The following is a 25,722-nucleotide window of genomic DNA, read 5'->3' as shown; positions in this document are numbered from 1 at the left end:
GCTGATGTACTGATCCCACCATGAGAACTTTTCTGGTTTAAAGCAGTGCTTTTGAAAAATGAAGTAATGCTGTCCAAATGCTTCTTTTGGATGAGAAGAATAACTGAACAACCTGATTTCTGACTGGCTTCAAAAGTGTTTTAATAGAAAATACAATTTCTAATAGAATATAGGATTTATCTGTGACTTCTTTATAAGACCAAATTTCTAAAGTGACCTCTACTGATGGCATCTATTATAGTATAATATACAAGTAGTTCCTAAATATTTTAATAGGTGTTTTCCTACATTTGTGTGTTGTTTATAACTAAATTTTGCTGTCTCTACTATATGATGTGAAAAAAATGTTAAAAATGCACCACAGTCTTGGGTGAACTGCTTGAATGTTAGTAACAATGATGTATTCTAATTACTGGTGATAGTGGTGTGGATGTTAAGGTATATCTCCTACTCTCTTTAGGAGCACTGCTAGATGAAGAAACAGAAAGGATTTGGGACACGGTTTTAAGAGACATTTGGTGATAAAATTAAAAAATTATACATAGTTTCAAAGTAGTTTGTGTTTGCAGATTTGTTAGTGCAATAAATATTAATCATTAGCATTTGATTCAACATCAAACATCTCTTTTCTAACATTGTCTTTTTCTTTTCTTGCTGTCTTATAAAAGCAATTAATCTCCCCTCTATCTTCTAATTTAAGTTATCAAAACTCTGACTAAGAAAGAATAAAAACCTACAGGAGTTTTTTCTTCAAAGCTTGCATATATCTATAGGTAGGTGCAGGTGTGGGCACATAACTAACAAGAATTCAAGATTATTAATTCTGAGTAGCAGTAAAAAATAGTGAGATGAAACAAATTAGCAAGTGTTAGGTGATTTTAAAAGATAAAGGAGAATATGCAGGATAAATAAAAATGAAGGGAAATCACTTTTGAAGACAGATAAAAATTAAAAGAGAAGAGGTGAGAGTAGAGAAATAAGGAAGAAAGCTGCCCTTTGAAGAACTGGAGGAGCACATGCTGGAAGTGAATACAGAGCTTCCCAGTGTGCTTCCACACTTTCAGAACTTCACAAAGCTTTCTAAATTGTAAGTCAAATTACCATCCAACTGGTAAATGTGACTTACAAATGGATATAGCTGATGTGCTAGCAGCTATTCTTTGAATTGGTGTGTGTTTATATAAATACAAAACAAGAGCACAGAGACCAAAATTTCACTGTAAAGAAATAATTGACTAAATTTACACACCTATTTAGCCATCTAGGGAAGTGTTCTGGTTTTCAAGGTAGCTGAGGAACTGGATAGAGTCCTTGAGATTTCAAAATGGACAGGATGTTTTTCCCAATAAGCAGGAAAACCTGCAGATTTCAGGTATTTCTTTCACAATATTCATTGCAACTTCTTGGTCTCTCTTTTTCTTTCAGTGTCCAAGCAAAACCTACGATCCACTGATAAAATCTACAAGAGACTTTCCTGATGAAGTCATTAGCTTTATAAAACGCCATCCTCTGATGTACAAATCCGTTTACCCGGTGACTGGAGGACCGGTATTCACTCGGATCAACGTGGACTATCGGCTGACGCAGATTGTGGTGGATCATGTCATGGCAGAGGATGGGCAATATGATGTTATTTTCCTAGGAACAGGTATAACTGGACTTCCACTATCATTTTGTACATGCTCCACCCTTTAAAAACACAATTTTAAAAAGTCCAGCAGGTCTAGAATAAACTCATTGACTAACATATTTTCCCTAATCACACAGCTTCAGGAAGAATTACATGTTCTGTGCCAGGGCTTCATAAAAATGCTAAGATTATAAGAATTTGTCATCTCAAGAGATTTCTCCTGAGATTTAGATTTTAATGTTGCTTGGTCCCCAGGTGATCACCCAGTTAAGGGTCAGAGTACCTGGACTTTCTCACCCTCCAAGTGTTGTTCACGACTTGTCTTTATGTTATGTGGCTCCTGTTCCTGTTGGCAGCACATCAATAAGCAATTAAAAGGAAAAAAATGAAAAAAAAATAACTTCAAGGATAATTCCTGTTATCAAAAGTGTCATGTGCTTCAATAATATACCTCATGACACTGAAAAGCTAAGAAAGATTTCAGATCAAGCCTAAGGCAATAATTCCACTTAAATACGTTTAAAGATACTACTTTGCAACATGAATAGTTCCAAACAAGAGGGCCAGGATTGAACAGAGAGAGGCCAAACTAACTTGTTAAGGAAGAAATCTGCTTTGCAGTCTTTTTTCAATAATTACGTACGTATTTACATTTTTATGATAGCTTAAGGAAAAAATTCTGTTTTTACCATAGTAATTAAATTCAGAATCACTGAATAGATCACCCAACAGCACGGCATGCTAAAAATTATCATGCCTATTCATAACATTTCTAAAGTATAATTCCTCATCTTATTCCACAGAAATGTCTTGTTCTTAATCCACAGTTTGAAGTTTCCTCAGTTGTAATAGCTCTTATAAAGCACTTTGCACCAGAAGATCTGAATGCTTTACTAAGGAGGCCATTGCCATTATCCCCATCTCACTGAGGGTGAAATTGAGGTACACAGAGGGGAAAAGATTTATCTGAGGATTCACATGAGCTTTGGAGAAACTAAATCTTGGTTTGAATCCTACCCCATTGTTGTTGGGTTGTGCAGCATTTTGTCTGGACTATACAGTTCGATAACTATGCATACCCTGAAGTGATCTGGGGACCGGTGTGAATTGTCACAGAACATCGTCTTTTAAAATGTGTGGGTTTTCTCAGCCTTCAGGAGGATCTCAGATGCACTGTCACATACACAAGTTCAGAGAGAGCCTCTCTCTTTTCATTTACATCTTTCAACTCAATCCACTTCACAACTCTGTCTTCCAAAAAAGAAGGTGTGAGACTCCCCTACAGTCCCCACAACTCAGTACAACCACAGTGCAGTGGTGTCAAATGGAAAAGTGCATTTTCATAGAAAAGAACATTAATGTGGCATTTGCTCCCTGGCTGTCTGGGGTGGCTAGGAATAAAATTTACCCATGATGACAGAAAATCTTTGTTTCTTTCTGAAAGTAATCTTTAATATAGTCATTGGCAAATGAAAGTGAACAAATTCAGGCTGTGAGCTGCATAAGATTTGAGAGTACCCATTAGAGATTGCTTTTCTAGTCATACTAGTGAAGAAAATTAATGTATAAGAAAAGATGAGTTAGAGCTAAAATATACAAGATATTCTTTCAGTGATTGCAGAGGTTGCATTTAGATGTTTTCTATCCTCTGCTACAAAATCTGTCATAGGAATAAAATTATACTGAGAGACCAGCAACCAGAATATTGCCATGTTACCTGTCACTATCCAGCACTGGTGCTAACTCTTCAGAGTAATTCATTTGGTTTGGAGGTGTCCAGGCTCACAGGTACCATGCAGTCACTAGGTGGCACTCCATAACATGCAGATACTTTTTTATCATGCTTTCATTAAAAATGAGTTTTCTTTTCCAGAGGCATGTGGTTTTGTTCCATTTTATCTTCTAAACTTGTCCTATGGAAAAAAAATAAATCTAAACACAAATATAAAATTTCAAATAGCACATAGAGAAACTGAATACAAGTATACCAAATAACCTATGAGATTTTTTTAGCAGCAGATCAGAAACCTACTCTGTGTTTGAATGTATGTAACGATGTTATTGTAGAATTTAGAAAGACAGGCACATGCAACCATGCTGCAGGTCTTTTAACATACACAGGCTTTGGAAATTATGTCCAAACAAAACAAATGTCTAATATATAAGACAAACTGAAATACTTTGATTGGTAATATGATCTTTTTGTTTGGAAATACAAATAAATTCTCATTCTTTCCATTACAGTGTATTATTTTCCATTATTTCAAAAAGATGGATAATGCTTAGCACTAAGCTGTGCTGTGTCATTTCCACACTGAATTTCCACACAGCACCCAACCCATTTCCCTGCGCATTTTTTTCTCCCAAGGCCAGTAAAGATTCACAATGTGTAATGGTCTGAAACAATCTTTTTATTATTATTTTTTTTTTTTACAGATGATGAATTCAAGTTGAAATTAATGATCAGATAAAATAAAAAAATATATATTAATAAATAATCTCAAGGTAGCATAAAGAAATAAATTTTGCAATGTTTAATCATTTTTTTTTTATGTTGAATGGAGATTTTGTGTAAAAATCTCCCTAAAATAAAAAGAGAAATGAAAAAAATGTATTACATAATTTGCCAGACTAAAATGAAACCTACTTCTGATTAAGAAGCTGTGCTGATGAAAAGTAATCCTAAAAAATAAAAATAATAATAAAAAAAAAAATAAAAAATGGGTCTGTTTGGGGTCAGATGGGTCCCAATTCCTGCTCAAGGAAACATGCAGAAAGTTCCAGCTGGGATCATGAATGTGTTTGTGCTTATGAGTATTTGTATGTATGTGTTTTTGTGTAGAAGCAGTGCTAGACCACCCCTGTTGAGCACAGTCTACAATTGCATTGGCTCTGCCATATGGTAAAACCAAATATCTTTTATAGTTATGTAGGTAGTGATAGATACCTACATGGCACCAAGGACAGGTCCAATTTGAAGGCTACATCCTTGATGCATTAGGTTTATTTTCAGTGCACAGTTTTACTTTTCTTTTCTTTCTTTTTTCTTTTCTTTTCTTTTCTTTTCTTTTCTTTTCTTTTCTTTTCTTTTCTTTTCTTTTCTTTTCTTTTCTTTTCTTTTCTTTTCTTTTCTTTTCTTTTCTTTTCTTTTCTTTTCTTTTCTTTTCTTTTCTTTGTATTGTTTATTTTTTATTTATATTATTTTCTAGTTTAAGTTTACAGCATCACTTTTTAAAATATATATATATAAAAGTTGATATAAAGTAAGAAATGGAGTAGCTGAGATGTAACAGTGGGGTTTACTTGCTAAACGTTTGTTTCAGATGTAGGCACTGTCCTGAAGGTTGTGAGCATCACCAAGGAGAAGTGGACTAAAGAGGAGGTGGTCCTGGAAGAGCTGCAGATATTCAAGGTAAGAATTAAAAGACAGTATTTCTATTATTCAGGGAACTTTAAGGCCCAAACTGGCCTTGTCTGTATGGTTGTTTGCTTGTTGGAACTAGTTCGAGTTTTCAGAGGGACACTATGTAAATTTTTAAATGTCTTGGTATTCTCTGGTGACTTAATTGAAAAACAAACAAAAAAACAAACAAACAAAAAAAAAAACAGGCCATGATTTTTCAGGCTCATAGGAAGTCCTATTTTTCCTGCCTTGTTCTAGTCTGCAATCTTATTATGAGAACAAATCATTTATTATTATTGTATTTTTAATGCTACTTTTCCAGTTGTCTCAGCTTTATGATTATTCTTTGTATAATTGTAATTTACGAATCAAACAAACCAAAAAAATTCACAGATATAGAGAAGTTCTTTAAAATAAAACACCTTAGGAACTGAAAACTGAAAGAAAATAAAGCAGGTTTTGTTTATCATTGTGTTTTAATCTTTTGGAGTGGGTTTTAATCTTTTGGAGTGTTTTTGACCATTTTGATTTGGTTATTCTGGCTGAGAAGAAAAGTCACCAGAGCCCTGCAAACACCATTAAATTATTCATAAATAGAACTTGTAAAAAACAAACAAACAAAAAACCTTCTTTCTGTTGCACAGGCATAATTTCTTATTAACCTCATTGCTGGTGAGGAAGCTTACACACACACATTCCATTACAGTAGAAAAATAGAGATGTGCTTTTCCGGCTGAATTTCTTTTCCATTTTGCAGTTTCTTCTTCATTCTTTGCATTATCACTTTTCTTTTTCACCTTCACCTACATAGCTCTTTTGCTTCATCTTCACCTATATAGCTCTTCTTCAGTTTTCACTTTGCTTTTTCATTAAAGTTTATCTGTGTCCCTGGCATTTTGATCATGTCCCTGTATATTCTTTCTCTTATATGAGGTCTCAGCCAGAATTTCTGTCCATGCTAAAGAAATGATTTTGAGTCTTAGAGGCTGTGTTTTCCAAGCATGAGGACAGAATCTTTAAAAATTATTTTTGTAATGCTTTTTGATATGTCAGATGTATGATAAAACTTTGATTTAAAAGTTCTCCATGCCTTCTTCTAACCTTCTTGGACACAGATTATAAATATTGCTCTGATAATACCAAGATTACTCACTGGCCTGCCAACTAATCAGGAGTTTCAGCATGTGCACCAATTTGCTGCATTCTTAAAATATAACGTCAAGGGCAAATGTACCATATCATATTTAAAACAAAACAAAATAAAAGGTTATTTATTTTTTTTTCTACTCAGCAGACATTCCTTCACATTTTTACTGGTAACATTTATTTTACCTCTATGGTTTTGAATCCAGAAAATTAAAGGTGGTGAGGGGCTGAAAAAAACATCTCTTATTTTCTAGAACCATATTAACATTAAACAGTAGGCATAGATTAATTATCTTCTATTAAGAGACAGATAATACTCAGAGCTTTGTCCTGTTCTTACATCAGTCACTGGCAAAAAATTCACTGTCTTTCACAGAAGTGAAATGCATCCTAGTGAAGAAGATCTGCCTTTGTATCCCTTAAATGCCATGCAAATAGCGTTTAATAAGAACTTAACTTGATGCAAAGGCTCATTGCCAGTCCCCAGGTCAGGATACTCTAAGAATTAAAGCCAGTCACCTTGTAAGTAGCAGGGAAAAATTATGGGATGTATTTTTGGAAGCAAGAATGTAATGTTTTGTTTGTTTTTGTTTTGTTTTAATATTAGTTTAAACCACATAAATTAATCTGTAATTTAATTTACCTTTTGGGTAAGTTAGTGTCTGTTCTCATTTTATTAACAAAAGGGAATGTGTAAACTAATGCACTTTCCTAACTTATTTTTTAGCACCCTTCATTTATCTCGACTATGGAGATTTCTCAGAAGCAGGTAATCACAAGCTCATTTAATTACTGCAGGATATATGGTACACTGAACAGTTTGTAATTTTCAGGTGGTGCCTGTTACTTATTGGCCAAACTTTCCATGGATAACTCTTAAAATGGATGTGGAAAGAAGGGGACATGTTTGAACTTGTTTCCCTGCCTAATTCACATTTGCTTACAAACAGTAATTTGTGTACCCAAGCTAGTAATTATTCATGGAAACAAATCTTCAGTTATATGGCTATGGGATTTGTGAATGAAGTCAATGCACATTCATTTTCTGGACATTAGAAATACTTGGCTCTTTGCAATCTAACAATAAATTATTATTATTATTGTTATTTTTTATGCATTAGTAGTCAGGAGAGCTCAGGGCCTCATTGTGCTGAATGTTGTGCACACACAGCCTGCACACCAGCCCCCCTCCTCTTAACTCACAGTCTAAATCCGGGTGGTCCCTTCCTGTCAGGGACTGGTCCCAGTTGGCATTCCCCCTATGGGAAAGGGTTTCAGGATAGCTCTGAGCCCTGTGCAGCTCCGTGCAGACTCGGGAGGCAGCATGACACCAGAGCCACCCCTTCCGTCCCCATGGAGGTGGCCAGAGCATCTCCGGCAGAACACACCAAATACAGGAGGTATTTTGTTGTTCAGGCACGCACAGCACAGCTGGGTCCCATCTCCCCCCAAAAAAGGTGGCAAGCCAGCTGGAAGTGCTGCATGAGCCAGTTCTGGCTCAACAGCAAGCACTTGGACCACCCTTGTCTCAACAAGCAATCCACTCACCCACTGGGGGGGAGGGGGGGGGGGGTAACATTATCCTCATATTACTTGAAGATCAGAAGCAGAAGATGATGCTTTATTCACACAAAGTCATCACTAGTTCCCAGACTCATAACGTCATGAACGTCATGGCTATCCAGCCCCTTATTTTTAAATGTGTTAATAAAGCCTCCTTGCCATAGATTGCTTCTGTTTTGTTTTTGGTTTGGTTTGGTTTTTGACACAGTGTAAGGGTGTTGAGTGCTGGTGTCTTTCCAGGACGGCAGTCCCCTTTCCATCAGGGATTAGTGGGGAATGGCCAGTTCACACTGAGCCCTGAGAAACAGCTTACAGTAAAGGAGGAATTCTCCTTCTTTTTTCAAAAATCTGGGACAAGGTTGAAAGTCTGCAAGTGTGGCACGGAGGAAGGGAACTTTTTAACTGGGCTACTTGGAGAAAGATCCTAATTCATTCGCTTTGCCTGATTTGCAGCAGCAATTGTACATTGGTTCCAGGGATGGATTGGTTCAGCTCTCTCTGCACAGATGTCACACGTATGGGAAGGCTTGTGCAGACTGTTGCCTTGCCAGAGACCCATACTGTGCCTGGGATGGAAACTCCTGTTCCAGATATGCCCCCACTTCTAAAAGGTAAGGAAAAAATATATCATGTGCTGTAAAAGATCTTGCTGCTTGCAAGAATTTAAGAGGTTCCCAATAAGAATGTGTCACCTTTTTCACTTTTTTTTTTTTTTTTTTTATTACTTTAACATAGCATGTCATTTACCTTAAAATTTGATCAAACTCTGGCCATGTTTCACATTTTCTGCTTGAAGAGCTGGGAAGACATCACAGCATTGTTTAAGTGTGTGTGACAGTAACTCAGCTACTGCAGCTAACATAATAAATCCATCACTTTCCTTTTTTATGCTGAATTCTTTAAGGCATGAGATGCTCAGATCAAGGGCCAGGCTGTGACAATGGAAGAGAGATGTGAGAGCCTCATAAGCTTTTGCTTTTTGTTCAGGGCACCACCATAGTTATGAAGCAAATGTTATCAATCCTGGGGTTGGGACTACATGATCCTTAATGTCCCTTCCAACTGGAGCCATTCTATGATATTACCACTACTGGGATACTACCACTCTATTATCCCAGATTGGTCAGCAATGAAATGCATTTAACTCAATAAATGAAATGCATTTAACTCCCTGATCTAAAAGAAAAAGCTTTTCCTATCCAATTTAACTAACTCAGATAACGTAGCCCACTCTCCTAAATTTTATTTGTGGTCTAGCCATGAGAGGGAGACAGAGATTTAAGTAGTGCGATTGGTCTGCAGCAGGAGCAGTTTTTCTACTGTGACAGAGGCTTTATTTGAGCTCTCTACCTACCAGCTAGGGCTGCAGCATGGATCTGCATGGAGGAAGAGTGTGCTGCAGGCTCCAGCAGTGCATTAGCTAAGCTGTTGATTCAACGTGGGATGTGCCTGTTGGAATTTTTGGCTGATTTAGCCATTGCTCTCAGCTGGCTGATTGAGCTGGAGTCCACAGCCCCTTCACTGCTCTTTGCATGAAGCCTTCCTGACAGTAATTCTTGTAGCCAGGGTCAGAGGTTGCAGTCTGAGCTCAGGATCTGGAATGAAATTTTCTACCTCAGGGGCTGCAGGGCTGGGACCTGAGCAATTAGACAAAGCATTGAAGTTAATGAGTCATAGGTTATTGTGTCATGGTGTCAAGGAACTTTATGTGTTTTCCCTCAAAGCCAAAGCAAACTAAATTCAGAGAAGCGTAAATGAAAGGAGAAAAGCAAGTGTTCAGGCTCACTGCAAAGTTAGTCACACATGAGGCCTGCTGAAGTCTGAAGTGGGCTGGAGCATGGAGATTGATGGTCCATGCATTTCAACAGATGTGCAGTTTGGTGGGTAGGCCAAAAGTCTGTGGCTCTGAAACAAAGGATGGGGTGGCCAGCCTTGGGAATCCTCCAGTAGATCAGTTGGATGTTTTTCTTCCATCTAGCAGCCTGTGCTTCCAGCATGTCTACAGCTTTCACCGCAGCAGACAGTTCAGCCTTGGGAACCCACTCTCCTGCTGAGGCATTGCTCTGTAGATGTGAGGTCTTGCTCTAGTGTGACTGTGAGAAAGGGAGCTCCTCCCCAGGTCTTCAATTATTCCACCAAAAAATTAAAACATAAACATGTTTGTAACTCTTGGGAGATAAATGCAATCATTCACAGAGGAAGAAGTGGTTTTTTTTTTTTTTTTTTTTTTTTTTTTTTTTAATACTATGACACTAAAATTACACTAAATCACAGTGAGTTTAAGTAACACACCCAGAAGTTACAAAGAAAGTTAATTGTGGAACCAGATCATTGGCTTAAGCTCTTTTTCTATACATGCAGATGAAATATAATCAGATTTGGCATTTTTTTGCTGACAAACTACAATATAAGTTTTCTCCTCTTCATTTTAATGGCAGATTTATCAGTCAGTATTACCTTGGGCTGATGCTGAGCTCAAGTTTTATTATGACTTGTTGAACCCCAGATTTTTTTCATGGCACAGCATTAAGGATGTTTCCAGATAATTCCAAGACTGTCCATCCCACCAAGAGACCTACACCCAGAATGGACAGTTTGAAAGCAGTTTTAGCTATTCTTTATGTCACTATATGGCACATTCTTTATTCCAGGCAGATTTATTCTTCTCTCTCTCTTTTTTTCCCCCTCTCTTTCCTCTCACAGTGGTTTTCCCAAATCACAGGCCTTTCTCTTGATGTCAATTGTACAAATCTCTCTAGGCCACATGCAGCTTTGAGGGTGAGGCTGGTTTTAGTTAAGACTGTAATTGTCAGCAGTAGGGTGGGAGCAACGTGCATCCACATCTGCTGAGCCCCTCTGTATTTTGCTGTTGAATTCCAGCAATTATGCCTGAAGTGTTACAAGTTTTCATGCTCTTCCCATAGGCGAGCCAGAAGGCAAGATGTCAAATATGGAGACCCGGTCGCACAATGCTGGGATGTGGAAGACAGTGAGTATTTTGCACTTTTCCTTGCTCTGTAGTCCTTTTGACAACAGAGTTTGCTTTTAGGGTTCCTGTTTGTCTGTGAAAACATGCTAAACTGGGGAAAATAACACCATTAAAGTAGCTGCCCTGTGATTCAGATATATTAACCCACAGTTAAATTCATGGAGCCAAGTCTAGGGCAGTATCATTGGATGCTGTATGGGCATCCCTCCCCAGCACCCACCCAGGGGAGGGAAAACATCACACATATCACCACAAGCAGTTATTGGGACTTTGGTTAACTCAGAAACAGGGAAGACAATCCCACAGAGAAACCGTCAAGGGCTAAGTCAGAACACACCAACTTTTCCCCTTCCATCACATATACTGGATGTAAGTCCTAAGACCCAGCTCCAGCTGGTAAAGCATCCCCTTCCCCTCCCCACAGCTACTTAAATACTCCTGTTATTAACAAGAGCCTACGCCCCCTCCTGTCAGTTCCCCCCTCCCTTTCCCACACCCTGTTTTCGGGTGCCAAAGAATCTGGCTTGCTCCTTTGGCAGCTGCAGCAGTTCCCTTGCAGCGTGCACTGTCAGTATGAAATCCTGTGGTTACACGGCAATCTCTGTGGCAGCATAAAATAAATGAAAAGCATTCAAAACCAAGTTTGGGTTTGTCTGGGGCTCTTATATTTGCTTATTAAAGTGAGCAACACAGTCAAAACAGTATTGATTGTATTGCTGCACTCAAGCTTTGATTCAGGAAAAGCCACCACTTTCCATTGATCTGGTGATTTTCATGCCGCAGCAATGCTGGATGCCTGCCGCAGATCTCGGCGTGAATCCCTGCAGAAATCAGAGCTGCTTGCCACAGGATCAAAGCTTAAGTCTGTTGCACAGTGTAGAGGACTCTGGCTGTACATGTGTACATATAGACATAGTAACAAAGTCAGGGTAATGTCTCATTACCATTAAAGCCAGTGGCAAAACTCTTGTTCATTACCGAAAGGCCAGAATTCACCCACTTGCTGCTTGCCATCACTTCCAAGCAGTGGCATCTGAGACCATGCAAAGCTCAAGGGTGTAGAAATGCTAGCAGAAAGACTGACAATGTTATTTTTCTGGACGGATAAAGAGCTACTGGAAGAGTCAGTTTTCCTAGACAAATATAAAATGACTTAGCACGCAAATTGGTATTAATCCTTCTCCATGACATAGCACTACCAAGAGAAATTTCATCCAGCTGGGGATAACCTCTGTGTGCCATAAAACCATGAAGCTGACCTGTGCCACTCCAGGCTCTTGGTTAATTTATGCTATTTGTGATAATTAGCAACATTATGGCCCCAAAACCTACTTAAATTCAGTGCTCCAGTGTGTGAGATTCCATCCCAGAAACCGCATTGGTTGCATGAAGTTGTTTGGCTCTACTAAAATCTCTGTGGCACAGTGAAATAAAAGAAAAGTATTTAATGCAAAGAGCTTGAATTTCTGCAGATCTCATATATGTATATATTATATTGAAAAAAAAATATATATATCTAAAACTGTATCCATTTTATTGTTGAGCAAACATTTATTTTAGGAGACAACACTGCTTTCACCTTCCTCTCTGTTATTGCAAGGATGTAAGGAACTGCCTTAGTCTGATGATAAGGCAGATAAGACACAAATAAGACAGCCTGAAAAGGGAGATTGTGTTGCAGATTTTAGCAATGACTTGTTCAGGTCTACCAATCCCCAAGAAAGAGCTTAGATCTGCTCATGTACTTTAGTGTTTGGTCTGAAACATACTACAGGGAATTTCAAATTATACTGTAGGAAGTCAAACTTCAGTTGACTTTAGCCCTGCAACTCCTTTAAAGTGTTTGAGAGGAACAAACCAGACCCTATGATGTACCTTCAGCAGCTGCTCCACCTCTCTCAGGTTTACTAGTTGCATTACATAAATGAAAAATATAGGCCAGATTTTAAATTCCTCAAAGGCAAAAGCTTCAGCTTTAAAATGGAGCAAGCTCATGATATAGATTTTATTGACCTCCTTAAAAAACAGTTGCACTGGAGAAAGGTTAGCAGCCGCCTCTAAATCCTCATAGTTATAGTTTAAGCTAAAAGTTAAGTTTCCTTTTGCTTTTTTATAATTCACTCACTCTTATAGCATCTGTTCTGAATCAGGCTGTTTTCCCATTGCTTTAAAAAAAAGGTCAGGGTTAATCTCCTGTACCATGTTTGCTTTCCAGGCATTAGTCATGAAACTGCTGATGAAAAGGTGATTTTTGGCATTGAATTTAATTCAACTTTTCTGGAATGTATTCCTAAGTCCCAGCAAGCCTCTATTAGGTGGTACATTCAACGCTCTGGAGAAGAACATCGAGAAGAGGTAAGTTATAGTCATCAAGACAAGTTTCCTCTGCAGAGAATTCAGCTGAGTATTGAAAGGCAGGAGTTACTGGGATTAGCCAATGTTTTACTTTTCCTTGCCTCACCTTAGGTATTGCACAGCATTCTGGTAACACCATTTAGGGAAGAGAGAAGCCATTTGCACTGAATCATAAGCAGATTTAGGTACTTAATTTGAATTACATGCTCATTCTATAAAAAAATTAAAAAAATATATAAAAAATAGAGAAATTAGGCTTTAAATACTGGTAAAAAATAAATAAATACTGCAAGTAAAACAAACAAACAAACAAACAAAACTTTTTGTTCAGTAACTAGCACAACTACTTCTTCAGGCAAAAGTATGTTCAAACCTCTGCTCCATTTAGTGTCTGACCTTCCCTCATATTGTTAAACATTGTGGCTTTGTATGTCTTGCTGCTTCTCTCTTTGTCTCCCCAGAGAAAGAACAGTTTGTGCAGCAAGGACCTTTTTTGTTTTGTTTTGTTATGTTTTGTTTTTGTTTGTTTGTTTGTTTTTTTTTTTTTTTTTTTTTCTTTTTTGGAGTCTGAGGATTTTTCTGAAATGGCACTCTGTGCTGATGTAGAGATGTCACTTTAAAGAATTGCACCTTTCACCTGAAGTAGAAAGCAGTGAGATTTGTGATGGCCCTTAACTCCTGCAGGAGGCAGTTCTGGGGTCTGTACCAGTGGAGAAGTGCTGGAAAAACCTCCAGGTGCCCCTGTACCATGTCCTGTGGACTCCTTTCTGGCCTAGTGACAAAGGGGCCCTCTTACATGCCCAAAAGGTCAACAATTGGGACTGATCTGGACTGGGTTTGAGAGAGTTTCAAACCTCAGGAGCCTTCATAGCCTTTCTATTACATGAATGATTTTGTGTCTGAGGCCAAGTCCTGCTGTGGCTGCAGCCATGGCAACGTGGAAGGAGAAGAAGGGAAAAGAAGAGCTGTTCCCAGGCGTTAGATATGCTTTTTTGTTAAATGTTCATCCCAGATAAAAATTAGGAACTAACAAACACACAACCAGTCTTCCACTCTCAATGATAACCTGTCCTGTGAGGTTTTCTGAGTGCATAAAGTAGTCTAGTTCTTTGTAAAAGCTGGGGAGATGCAAGCCATGGCAGGTGCCCATGAGAGCATCACCTCTGGTTGAGACCTTCCTCACTGCTGTCGTCCCCTAAGCACTGCTTGTAACATGAAGGGAAATCTGTAGGGATGAAGCCACCTCAAAGTTGAGACCTCAGTTATGGTTTCACCCAGGAAGCAAGAGTAAAGGGATATGAGTCACCTCTGAGTTTTCTCCATAAGAAATGGAGAAATTTTAATTTACTCCCTTTTACTTACTTATGCTTTGGATTGGCAAAGATTCTTCCCTCTGCTGGGAATAAACATCTCACTAATTTATAGACATACTGCTTCCCCCAACATGAACTAAATGCCAAAGGAAGGAGCTTACTGGTTTGAAATACCACCTCTAACCTCCATTACAGTCTATAATTGGGAAAAAAAAAAAGTGGTCTTCTGATCAGCAGGCCAAACATGATCATAGCCACAGGTGGTTAAAGTGAAAACCCAGCTAGAAGTATATCAGGCTTTAAAAACCTATGGGCATTCATGGTTTTTGCTTTAATTGATTTACCTTTAAGTGTCCTGTACAGAAGACTGTGCTCTACTTCCCTAAGGCAGCAGTTTGCAAATGCAATTACATATGTGATCAGAGAAAAAAGAAAAGTATTTGCTTAATTCAAACCATGTGTTAAAGAGTAATTTTAAAAATAAATTTAAGCAGGTACTTTTTTTTTTTTTTTTTTTTTTTTTTTTTGTAATTCTGAACAGTAGTTCATATCAAGTTATGAGGAGACCCAGTCATGTTTTTTAAACAATGCATCACAACTACAGCATGTGTCCAAGTTCCTCAGAGCTACAAACTTCACCTGAAGCAGTCAGGTCTCTGTGAATAACATAATATTTCTGTATCATAAGAAGCAGCACTTTAGAGATTTGAAAGCCTCTTATGGAGTGCTGTTTCTAAGTTTTACCTGTTTCAATTTAGGAAAAAATAAATAAATTGATTTTCTCCTATGTCATAGGTGCAGGTACCTGAAAGTCAGGAAGCCCAGTTTATTTATTTATTTATTTCTCTTTTATTTGATTACAAAACAAACAGCAGATCAAACTGACTTTTGAACAAAATCAGAGCAGGCTAAAAGCCTATATAACATAGCTTAAAGTAAGGCTATGCCATTTTTTACCAACATCTGTGTTTCTAAATGGTTAATTGTGGGAATGTCTGGGCCCCCATTCCCATTTTGCACCAAATACCAGTAATCCAGACACCATGATTCCTAATACTACAGGAGTACCCAGCATGCCAAGGTTGTGATCTAGGGAGAGAGGATGGAAATGTGCACTTATGTGTGATGGCATTTGAATCTCCAGCAAGCGCACAGTATACATCTTTGCACATTAGCAGCCTTCCACAGAAATGTTTACTGGGCTTGCTCTGTGTAAACAATCTGACATCTGTTTGTATGAGAAAAGTAAAGCTTTGCTAAAAGGCTAGATTAACCTCTGAGGCAAATTTAGAAGAAAATTTGAAGAAGAAATCTGCAGACAGATTTTCTACATTATGAATGCTAACAGTAGGCAAATAGCTTCTTACCACATATTGTCCCTAAAGCCATAGCAGTGTTTCTGTGATCTAGCTTTGATAAAATAGAAGTTGGAGCACATGTTCCGGAACTGCTTGGGGTGGTTTTGTTAGTTTATTTTATTTATTTATTTATTTATTTTTCCAGTCTTTGAAGGTTGCAGCTTGTATAAATGCATATGCACACATTGACAATTACAGGATCAGATCACTTAAAGACAGTATATAGCTATTAGTTTTGCTTGATTCCTGCCAGAGAATTCTTTTTCTTATTTTCTAGTGTTTTGACCCAGTTTAGTTCCAGTCTCCTAAGAACTGGAACTCATCCTGAGTAAACTCAGCTTTCACATCTCAAATTACCATGTTGGGACATTTCATTTTTTAGAAGGAAAAGAGAGAAAAAAAATAATAAATATATATATATTTAAAATAGAGTTAATCATATATGAATGTCATGTTTAAAAATGCATGTACCAGAAGTTAAATTCCTAATTTCAGATATGACTGCCTAAATAAATCCACTCAATCTGTAGAAAAGCTGAGCATCACCCTTCCTGTTAAAGGGAATAAGAGTATTTGCAGGTTAAAATGTTAATCCCTTTTTTAATTTGGGCATTTTTAAATTAAGATTTTCAGTTTTCCTAATTTGGAATCTATTTTATCAGTGGAAATGAGTTCATTGGTATTAGAGCCTAATTGGAGGCCTTCCTGGAAAATTCAAGGACAGGCATAGTAATTGACTTTCTTTGCAAAGTACTTCTACTTGACTGAAATACCATATGTGACAGCGACAAGGTAGTCATATTTAATGTGTAGCTTGATCTTTGCTTAGCCAATGCCTCACCATAACTTTTCCCATTACAATTATATTTTCTGCTCCCTCTCCCTTCCTGCAGCAGATTTCTCAAATAACACTGTGCATTATTTCAGTGCGTGTCTTAGCGGTGTAACTTATTGTGATGACGATACCATGCTTTGCAAATGACTCTGTGCACCTGGAACTTAGGTTACGGACTTTTAGTTCCAGGGCTGTAGCTGCAATGTCTCAGCAAGTCTTTAAGCCTCGCTTTGCAAATAGACAGCTACACACTCTCTCTGACATGTATTACAGCTTCCTGAGGGAAGGAAAAGGGCAAAATTCAGAATAGGTGGGAAGCGTTGTGCCCAGCAGGATGTCTCCAACATTTCACCCTTCGGGTCATGGTTCAGAGTGTGACTTCCAGCCAGAGCAACCTGTGGGGAGGGACAGGATCTCCTGTGGTCCAGGAGCTGTCACCAGGTCATTTTGCTGCCAGTGGGAGTACATTTTCCTGTAGTTTGGGGCTGTTTTAAGGTCAGGAGTCAAATATCTAGTGCTTTTGTGGTTAGTGTTGCTCATGCAATTGATCACATTTGTTCCTGTGCTTGCAGTTTCAGTCACTGAGATGAGGGAGAGTGTTTTGGTGAATGGAGTTCATAAAACAAACAAGCAAATAAATAAATAAATAAAGTGGGGATGTCATTTCTACATAATGACTTAAAGTGCTGAAGTTTCCTGAAGCTTAAACTCAGATATTTATTTATTTTTTCTGAAATTCCTATGTGTTATATTCCTAGGTATATAATAGGCATCAGGACTGGAAAAAAAAAAAAAAAAACACAAACAAACAAACAAAAAAAAACCACAAGTGCAAGGCTCCCTATTAAGCCCTCAGTTTCGGTGCCTTGTGGCTCTGGAAAGTGTTAGGCCTTCTGCTTTAGGCTGGCCTTCACTGTGGGCCTCCTGGGGCTTGGGGCCTGCCAAACTGCCACGCATCCATGAAGGGGACAGAACAAACCATATGGTCTGAAGTGACAGAACAGGTGCGGGTCGCTTTTAACTCTCTCTTTCCTGGTATATTCATACCTGGAGGTGAAAATAAATCCCCTGAAAGGCAGAAGAACATTCCAGTTTCTTCTGCAGCCATTCTCACCCTGTCCCATTTTCCTACTCCACAGGGGTAGGAAAACAGGCTGTGTTTTTTCTGACAGACCCAGCCCAATGACCGCCTGATGTTTTGGTAGGTACACTAACGTGACTCACTCTTGTATAGGACTTGATGGGCGCAGGAGCATGACCTCATCAGGGAAGAGCTGTTTCCTTTCAACATTTTAGCCAGACTAAGACATTTTTCAGTTTGCCCAGGATCTGTGTCCTGTTCAGTTGACCTTAGTGGGTGTATGCTGGTGAATGAGACATAAGTTTCCATATCTTTTTGTGGCTGGAGATTCTTGCATCATGATGGCTGTGATTTTCATTGTTATAAACATCTGTTCAGAAGAATCTTGTGAAAAAAAAATATAAAAAAGGTGCTAAAGGATGCATAGGCCAGCCCTAAAACCTAAAAGTCAGATGAGAGAGCTGAGTAAGGAAGAGGACATATACCAAGGTCTAAATTTCTAGTAGTAATTTCTGTAACAGGAGTGAATTTCAGTATTTTTGTAGCAGACACAGACTTAATCCTTCGGTCGATAAGAAACAGATCAAGAGTGGGAGAAAATAAGATTTATTCTGCAGCCTAGGGACTAATTATAGCTCTTATGCTTTCACTCTTTTATTTTATTATGACTCATTGGCTTGGCATTTTTTTTCTAATACCTTGAGATTTTCAAGTAAGACTAATATTTTTGACAGTTTCCTAAGGGGAAAAAAAGATGTAACTCTGAGCTGCTATATAAGGTGATATTACTGCTTTCATTTGAATATATCGGGGGGTAAAAGTTTAAAAATTAGTCATAGAATGAGAAGTTAGCTTCATCTTGAGAATAATAGAATGCACATTTCTCCATAATGTCACTACCAACAACACGTTCTTCATTTTAGTTGTGAATTCTTAGTAAATAAATTTAAAAAAATGCTAAAAAAGGGAAAAAAAAAAAAAAAAAGCAGCAGAAGAAGAAGTAGAGAAATTAACTCTACAGCTGTGTTGGAGTTACATGATTAGTTTACCAGGACAACAGAAAAAAAAAGTTGCATATAATAATAATTCCAACAAAAGCAGAGTAATCTTTATTTCCACTCAAATGGTGAGAATGAATAAGAAGGCAATAGAAAAAAACAAAGTTGAATGTGATTTCTAAGCAAATGTTCCTCATTTCTCTCTCCTCCCTGCAACAGTTTGTTCAGGGGTTGCTGCTAACCCATGATTAGTCCAGCTTTACCTCTAACATTTTTTCACATGGTGATTAATGAGGGAAGGCAGGCTTTGAAGCCACTTTCTTCTCCCAGACAGGTGCAGTGTTTTAACTGTGAAAGAGTTGACATGTGAATTATTTGTAAAGAGGGAGCTATCTAAACACATCATTAGCAAAGGACAAAAGGCATTGACCTAACCTGGTGCCACAGCACTTTCAAATCCTTGGTTGTTTTCCAACTTACTGATTGTTTGAAGATTTGCCATCATTATTGGCAAAGCCTATTGTTAAATTTAGGTTGCAAAAATCAATTTGATTTACATGGAGATATTTTTCCTTTATCAAATATTGCCAATTCCTATAGCATGTGCCATACTTTATTTAGTGTAATTTTCAAACCTCAAGTGCCTACCGTAAAGAATAAAATGTACAAAATTCAGATTATTATTATTATTATTATTTTTTATAAATTAAAAAAAAAAATCACCTGCTCCCACTCCAGTAAAAAAGAAAGTTAATGGTAATCAATTGCTTCATTTTTTGTGGTTTACAATTGGTTCCCAATTGAACAAAACTATTTCTCTCCTGTTTAATTTTTATTGTATGCTGAAATTTAAGCATGTCAGCAAGCTTTTTGTGAATTAAAGCCGTTGTACTTCTGAATTTTTAAAACCCTATTTATAAATATTTAAGGAGAGGTATTGATTATAACTGGGGGGGAGAAGAATCCACAGTTGACCAAAACAGAATGATGTATTTAATCTAAGTAGCCTTTTCACTCTCCTCAAAATTTAATAAAATGTGTTTTACATCTATAGGTCAGGAACCAAAGAGCACATTAAACATTCAAGTGAAAGGTTAAAGATCTACTACCAAGTAATGAAATGCCAGGTGTTTATGAAACTCCAGAGCCCTATGGGGGAAAAAGTAGAGAGGAAAGACAGGAAGAGTTCTGAACCTATGGGTAAAACAACATAAACAGGATACCAAAAAGAGAAGTGAGGGGGAAAAACAATAATGAAGTGTTGCTCAATACGTGTGAAATTGGAGCCATAATTTCATCCTACCAGATAAGAAAAGAATGAACAATGAAGGCCCAGAGAAGAAGGAGGTGACAGTCACTGTAAATCAATATCCAAGGTTAACACAGGACATTCTGTAAGAATGCTGCTTCATTAAAAATAGAAGCTGTGATGGGCTGGGATTAAGGGACACAACCAATTTAGCCTCTGTTAGCTTTCTCTGCAGTATCCTGAGGCAGAGTGGGGCAACTCTCTGAGTTAACACATTTACAACTAGAAAGGGACGGCTGCTACACAAACGGTAAATACTTATGAGTAGCAGGGTGCTGGACTTGGGGGTCCAGTCATCTTTTCAAGTCTAGATATGCCATTATTCTCCCTTCCTTTCACTGAAAATCAGCGAAGCACTAGTGAGGGCTTTTTGGCCTGGTGCCGAGCCAGCCGAAAGAGCCAGCTGGAGCACTTCCAAGTGTAGGAGGTACACAGCTGTCAAGGCACTCTAGACTACAATACTGGCAGAGCCACGATAGGCAGATGCTACCACTGCAATTGCATCCAGCCCTGAGCTCAAAGAGGTCTGTCCCGTTTTCACTGAAACAATGTGGGAACTGGATCTTTGCATAGAGCTTTATGAAACCCAAGTGCCTGCAAATTAGCTTCACCTTCCCATCCCTCTTCCTAAATTCCTCAAACTGGGGGTCTGTAGGATTTTCCATTCTTAGCATGAAGCCTGGGCAGAAAAAAGAGGGGCTTCCTTGTCATGTTGCAACAGCCAAACCCCTGAGCACTTCCACCTGGCCTCTGCTCCTGCTTCGCTTTGTGGAGTACAACAGCACAAGGAAACACCTGCCCTAGACATACTTCTGCCTACAGCTACTTATCTTTGGGTTCATTTATACCTTTTATGATTCTGTTTTTACTGTAACCATGAGGAAGGTACATTTACTTGGGACAAAGTGCCAATATCTGATAAAATTGAAGACTATTATGCTGTAGCTTCTGGAAGAGAAAATTTCATAGAATCATAGAATATCCTGAGTTGGAAGGGACCCTTAAGGATCATCAAGTCCAACTCTTGACACCGCACAGGTCTACCCAAAAGTTCAGACCATGTGACTAAGTGCACAGTCCAATCTCTTCTTAAATTCAGCCAGGCTCGGTGCAGTGACCACTTCCCTGGGGAGCCTGTTCCAGTGTGCAACCAATTTGGTCTTTTCTAATCTGTCTCCCTGCTATCTTCTGTGTCTGTTCTTCTGTTTTGACCATAATTTCTCCAGTTGGAACTCAGTATAGTAAATCAAATATGGCTGGTGCTCATGTAGCACCTGTTGTCAGAAAATAATCAATTTTCCAGGAATTTTCAGAAATTAGCATGATTTCACCCTGCTGGTGCCAATAGGCATGATTATATCCAATTTACAAACAAAGAAACTAAAACTCAGGGTTGACACAAGACTATCGACATGTGTCAGGATCCAAACAATGCCTGGCCACAGAAGCAGGCAGCCAGAGCCATGTTCTAGCATAGGTTTTTGTAGCATTTGATTTCTCCTCTCTGATGCAGTCAAAACAATTGCAGTACACAGGCCAATATCTACCTATATCTAATCTATAGGTAGATATACAGGTAGATTAATCTACTAATCTATAGGTTGCTGAAGATTGTAGTAGCTGATACAGGCTAGCAAGGAAAACTCTCTTTCTGTTCATGTATTACTTAGATACACGTGTGTTATATTTTCTGCTGATCTTGAAAAGGTCTCTTAAATCATTTAACCCTTCCAAAGTCTTTATCAAAGAATATCAGAAAATGGGAAAGCAAAAAGCCCTGGGAAGGGCACCTCATCCATCTTTTTGCTCCAAGATACCCTCTTATGATAAAGTACCAGTGAGTTAGAATCATAACAGATGGAGAATCATATGTATAAATACATTTTTTTTTTTCCCATGGAGTAGAAGAGGGAATTGTGTGCAGATTTTTTACATAAAGAAACAGTGTGTAGCTTACCCACTGTGAATAAATCTAATTTAGTCATCTTTATGCCTCCATGATCTTCATTCTCTGAAGTCTGTTGGAGGGTCAGATGTGCACTCCGGGAAATTTTCCAGATTCTGTGTTGGTTCTCTCTGCCCCCACCCCTCTTTTTAAAGCCGGTGCTCAGCCCTGTGCAGAAGATTTTCTTCATTACAACAGTACCACCAGCAGCGCTCAGGCTGTGATCAAGACACTGGTTTTGCTGCAGGCTGAGTAAGAGGCACCCCGGGCCCTTCGGTGCTGTTGTGGCCTGCAGCCTCTGTGTGGCAGCAGAACATCGCATGCCAGGGAGATGACAGCTCTGTGCTGGAAAAAGATTGTTTTCAAAGGAAATGCTGGTGTTGGAGTCTGGGAGTTAGGGCTCTGCTTTCTGCTTACACCTCTGCTACTAATCTTTATATGGTCTTTGGCAAATCATTTACTTTCTGTGTTCCCCAGCTGCAAAAATACTTAGGTGCCCAATGCCCCAACTTTTTTTTTTTTTTTTATTGTATTGTATTTCTATTTTATTTTTATTTTATGTTATTTATTTTGTTATTTATTTTATATATATATATATATAATTTTAGTTTAGTTTAGTTTAGTTCAGAGTTAGGTTATTTTGGAAATAATTTTCAGATCACCAAATATGTAACTTATCTTACAGTGTTATTACTTTAAGGTGCACCTTATTTTTTAGCATTTCATATCACTCTATGTTTTTGGAAATATTTCCATTTATAAATGAAACTGCAGTTCCATGATGACAGACTTCAGCTCTCACTTGCAATCTTTTTTTTTTTTTTTTCCCCTATAAGTTCTTCTAACCTCACTGGGTGCTTTTAAGCATGTCTCAGTGAGTCAAAGGCAGGATCAGTTTCCTTTTATAAATCCCAGTTGAAGAAGATAAAAATCAGAGCATTTCACTTTAAAAATCAGCAGTGGTAGTTATTTTCAATGCAATAATGTCTCAGATCATTCCAGATATACAAGTACCCCCATATATTGGATATATTATGGATACCTCAAGAAAAGCAGTTAAAAAACAAATGAGATTTATGGCACTAACCGCCTAACCTTCCTTGGAGAATGCAGCCTATCTACTGCATTCTGGTGTGATAAGTGCTGCTGTCTGGCCTTTCAGCTGTACACTATGTATCCTTTACTAATGCATGCTGAAATATCACTGATGCAGATGCTATAGTTAGGAGCAAAACTCAGGAATTGAAAGGATCTCATGGTATCTGAGCCATGCATGCCCCATCTTGTGGTGCGACAGGGTGTGCAGTGTGCCCGCCCTGCCTTGTCTCCACTTTGGTATTGCACTGACACATGTTCTATTTTTTTTTCTGAGGAAATTCACATTCACAATTCACATTCTTCTCTGTCTAACCATGCAGCTGAAGGCAGATGAAAGGATCATCAAAACCGAGCACGGGCTGCTGATCCGCAGCTTGCAAAGACGGGATGCAGGAGCCTATTTCTGCAAAGCCCAGGAACACACCTTTGTCCACACCATCGTAAAGCTGAATTTAAATGTCATTGAGAATGGCCAAATGGAAGGCACTCAGAAAACTGAGGACGAGGAGGGCCGGGTGAGGGATTTGCTGACAGAGTCCCGGCTGCGGTACAAGGACTACATCCAGCTCGTCAGCAGCCCCAGCTTTAGCCTGGATGAGTACTGTGAACAGATGTGGCACCGGGAGAAACGGCGACAGCGAAACAAGGGTGGTGCCAAATGGAAACATGTGCAGGAGATGAAAAAAAAGCGAAACCGAAGGCACCATGAGCCGGCCAGGCCACCATCTACATAGTTTGCAAACACTATTTAAAGAAAGGACATTTTCCACAAAAAACAAAAACAAAAACAAAACAAACCAAACAAAAACAAGAACAAAAACAAAATACTGTTATGTTTTTGTGCATCTTGCCTATGAATTAGTACTGCTTCTTACTGAAATCAGATAGCTCACCATCACTATTAATCTGTACAAGACTGTACAATGGGATTCGATACAAAATGAGATGTTTCTTATTGGAGTACCACATGCCAGGCAATAATTTTGAATGCATTCATTAAAAAGAAAAGATGTACACTTTTAGCTAATTTCTGGGTAGCCTGAGGCTACGCGAGCTGTGTTCTGTACTTTCTGCATAATTTTCACATAGGATTTAGCGTCTGTGTTCCCATGTTAATATTTGCTGCCATGTTCCACCCCAGAGGTGGCTCCATTTCAGGGGAGGGTAGATGTATTCATAGTTCTTTGGCATCTTTCTGAATAAGAAGCACGGTAGAAATGTGTGACAGATCTGCAAAAATACCCGCTAATTTACCCATTGGGCTTGTATACAGGCACATGGGTGGGGTTTGCTAGCATAGAGAGGCTCAGTGAAAAATCAAATTAAGTATTGGTTTAGGGATTACATTGATTTTCCCCATTAAAAAAAAAAAAAATAGAGAGAGAGAGAGAAAGCATAATCATAGTTTAAGAGAGGGAAATTATCAAGCCTTATTCATTAGAGTTTGATAGCCACCAGTCTGCAGTCCATCTGCTGAAATTAAATGTTCACCCTAATTGAAATTGCCACTGAGATGCTTGGGAGTAAATTTCCTAAGTGGTGTGTGGGAGGTATGTGCACAAATCCTATTAACAAATAATGGGATCCCTGCCTGCACCTCTCCTGTTCCTCTCAGTGTTGTACTCTGGCTGTTTCTCTGGCCCTTTGCTAGCCTTATTTTATGCAGAGGAAAAGAAAAATAAAAGACAACAAGAAAGCTAAAACAAATGACGATGAGGGAAGATATTTAGTGGCCGAGACCAGTGCTCTTGACACAGAGCTGACGTTCCTCAGATGTGTGTATTCTTTGGGATTTTCTCCCAAAGGTCTTATGTATTTTTAAGTTGAAAATTTGCATTGTCTGAATTAATACTTTTATTATAAATAAAGAAATCAAAAGATGTCCAAGTGTAAATAAAACTTGTAAGTTAGAAGTTTGCTGTATACCATGATTCCATTTGTAAAATGTTCCTTGTTCCTCAATTCATATTTTTGTTGTAGGAGTGTAAATCTTTTCATATAAGCAGGAAACCCTGGCCTCATTCTTGTCTGTTTGACATCAGTATGATTTTATTGAACTTATTCCTGATATGCAGCAAGAAACACAAGCTCAAAATCAGGCCTACTGTCTCTTCTTATGAGTCACAGCCCTTCTTTCTTCCCTTCCAGCTAACGTCCTCCATTTTGCCTTTCACACCTTTTTGAGTGTGAAATGAAAAATTAGCCACTTCCTCACATGGAAGAGAGCTTTGATGGATACCAAAATGACAGACTTTACTCGTTTCTCATGCATTCTACAGATGAGGAGAACAAAGTCTGTGGGAAATCCGTGTAATTGGTGTGCGCCTCATTAAGGAACTGAGAGCATTGCTTCAGAAAGTTGCCCTTACCCATGTTGGTGTTTGTGTGCACATTCAGTCCCGGGTTGATAACTGTGTAGCTACCATTTTCATCACTGTTCATTTCCTTTCTGTTGTAAGTCAGATACAGCAATGTGTATGTCAGACTTCAGAAAGGGAGCTCAACTTACCCATGCTTCCTGTAAAAACCAAAAGCTGAGTCTGCGTGTATTGTATAAAAGCCAGCAATACCATATGTCATTATTATTATTTTTTTTTTTTTGTAGGAGATGTATGAGTTAATTAGGAGATATGAAATGGCATGCATACAATGCTTTGATAGTGTAAAGCACTGAGTGCTAGATATTATAATGTCTGTGG

At 38.3% G+C, this 25,722-nt stretch overlaps 1 protein-coding gene across 1 annotated transcript in view; it reads left to right on the top strand.

The window, feature by feature from the left end:
* Positions 1–24,777, top strand: part of SEMA3D (semaphorin 3D) — a gene marked incomplete at its 5' end in the record, with an annotated part of 98,923 nt that extends 74,146 nt beyond the window's left edge. Inside the window, 7 exons of the mRNA XM_084288471.1 lie at positions 1,426–1,648; positions 4,954–5,042; positions 6,907–6,948; positions 8,196–8,353; positions 10,667–10,731; positions 12,947–13,086; positions 23,344–24,777. Of these exons, the coding sequence (XP_084144597.1) occupies positions 1,426–1,648; positions 4,954–5,042; positions 6,907–6,948; positions 8,196–8,353; positions 10,667–10,731; positions 12,947–13,086; positions 23,344–23,757 (1,131 nt within the window). The 3' untranslated portion in view covers positions 23,758–24,777. The remainder of the gene's footprint in view (positions 1–1,425; positions 1,649–4,953; positions 5,043–6,906; positions 6,949–8,195; positions 8,354–10,666; positions 10,732–12,946; positions 13,087–23,343) is intronic.
* Between the last annotated feature and the right edge of the window lie 945 nt (positions 24,778–25,722).

Source organism: Netta rufina (assembly GCF_964035555.1).
Source record: "Netta rufina genome assembly, chromosome: 1".
NCBI lineage: Eukaryota > Metazoa > Chordata > Aves > Anseriformes > Anatidae > Netta > Netta rufina.
The sequence above is the reverse complement of the archived record's forward strand: the minus strand, read 5'-3'. Positions and strand labels throughout refer to the sequence as shown.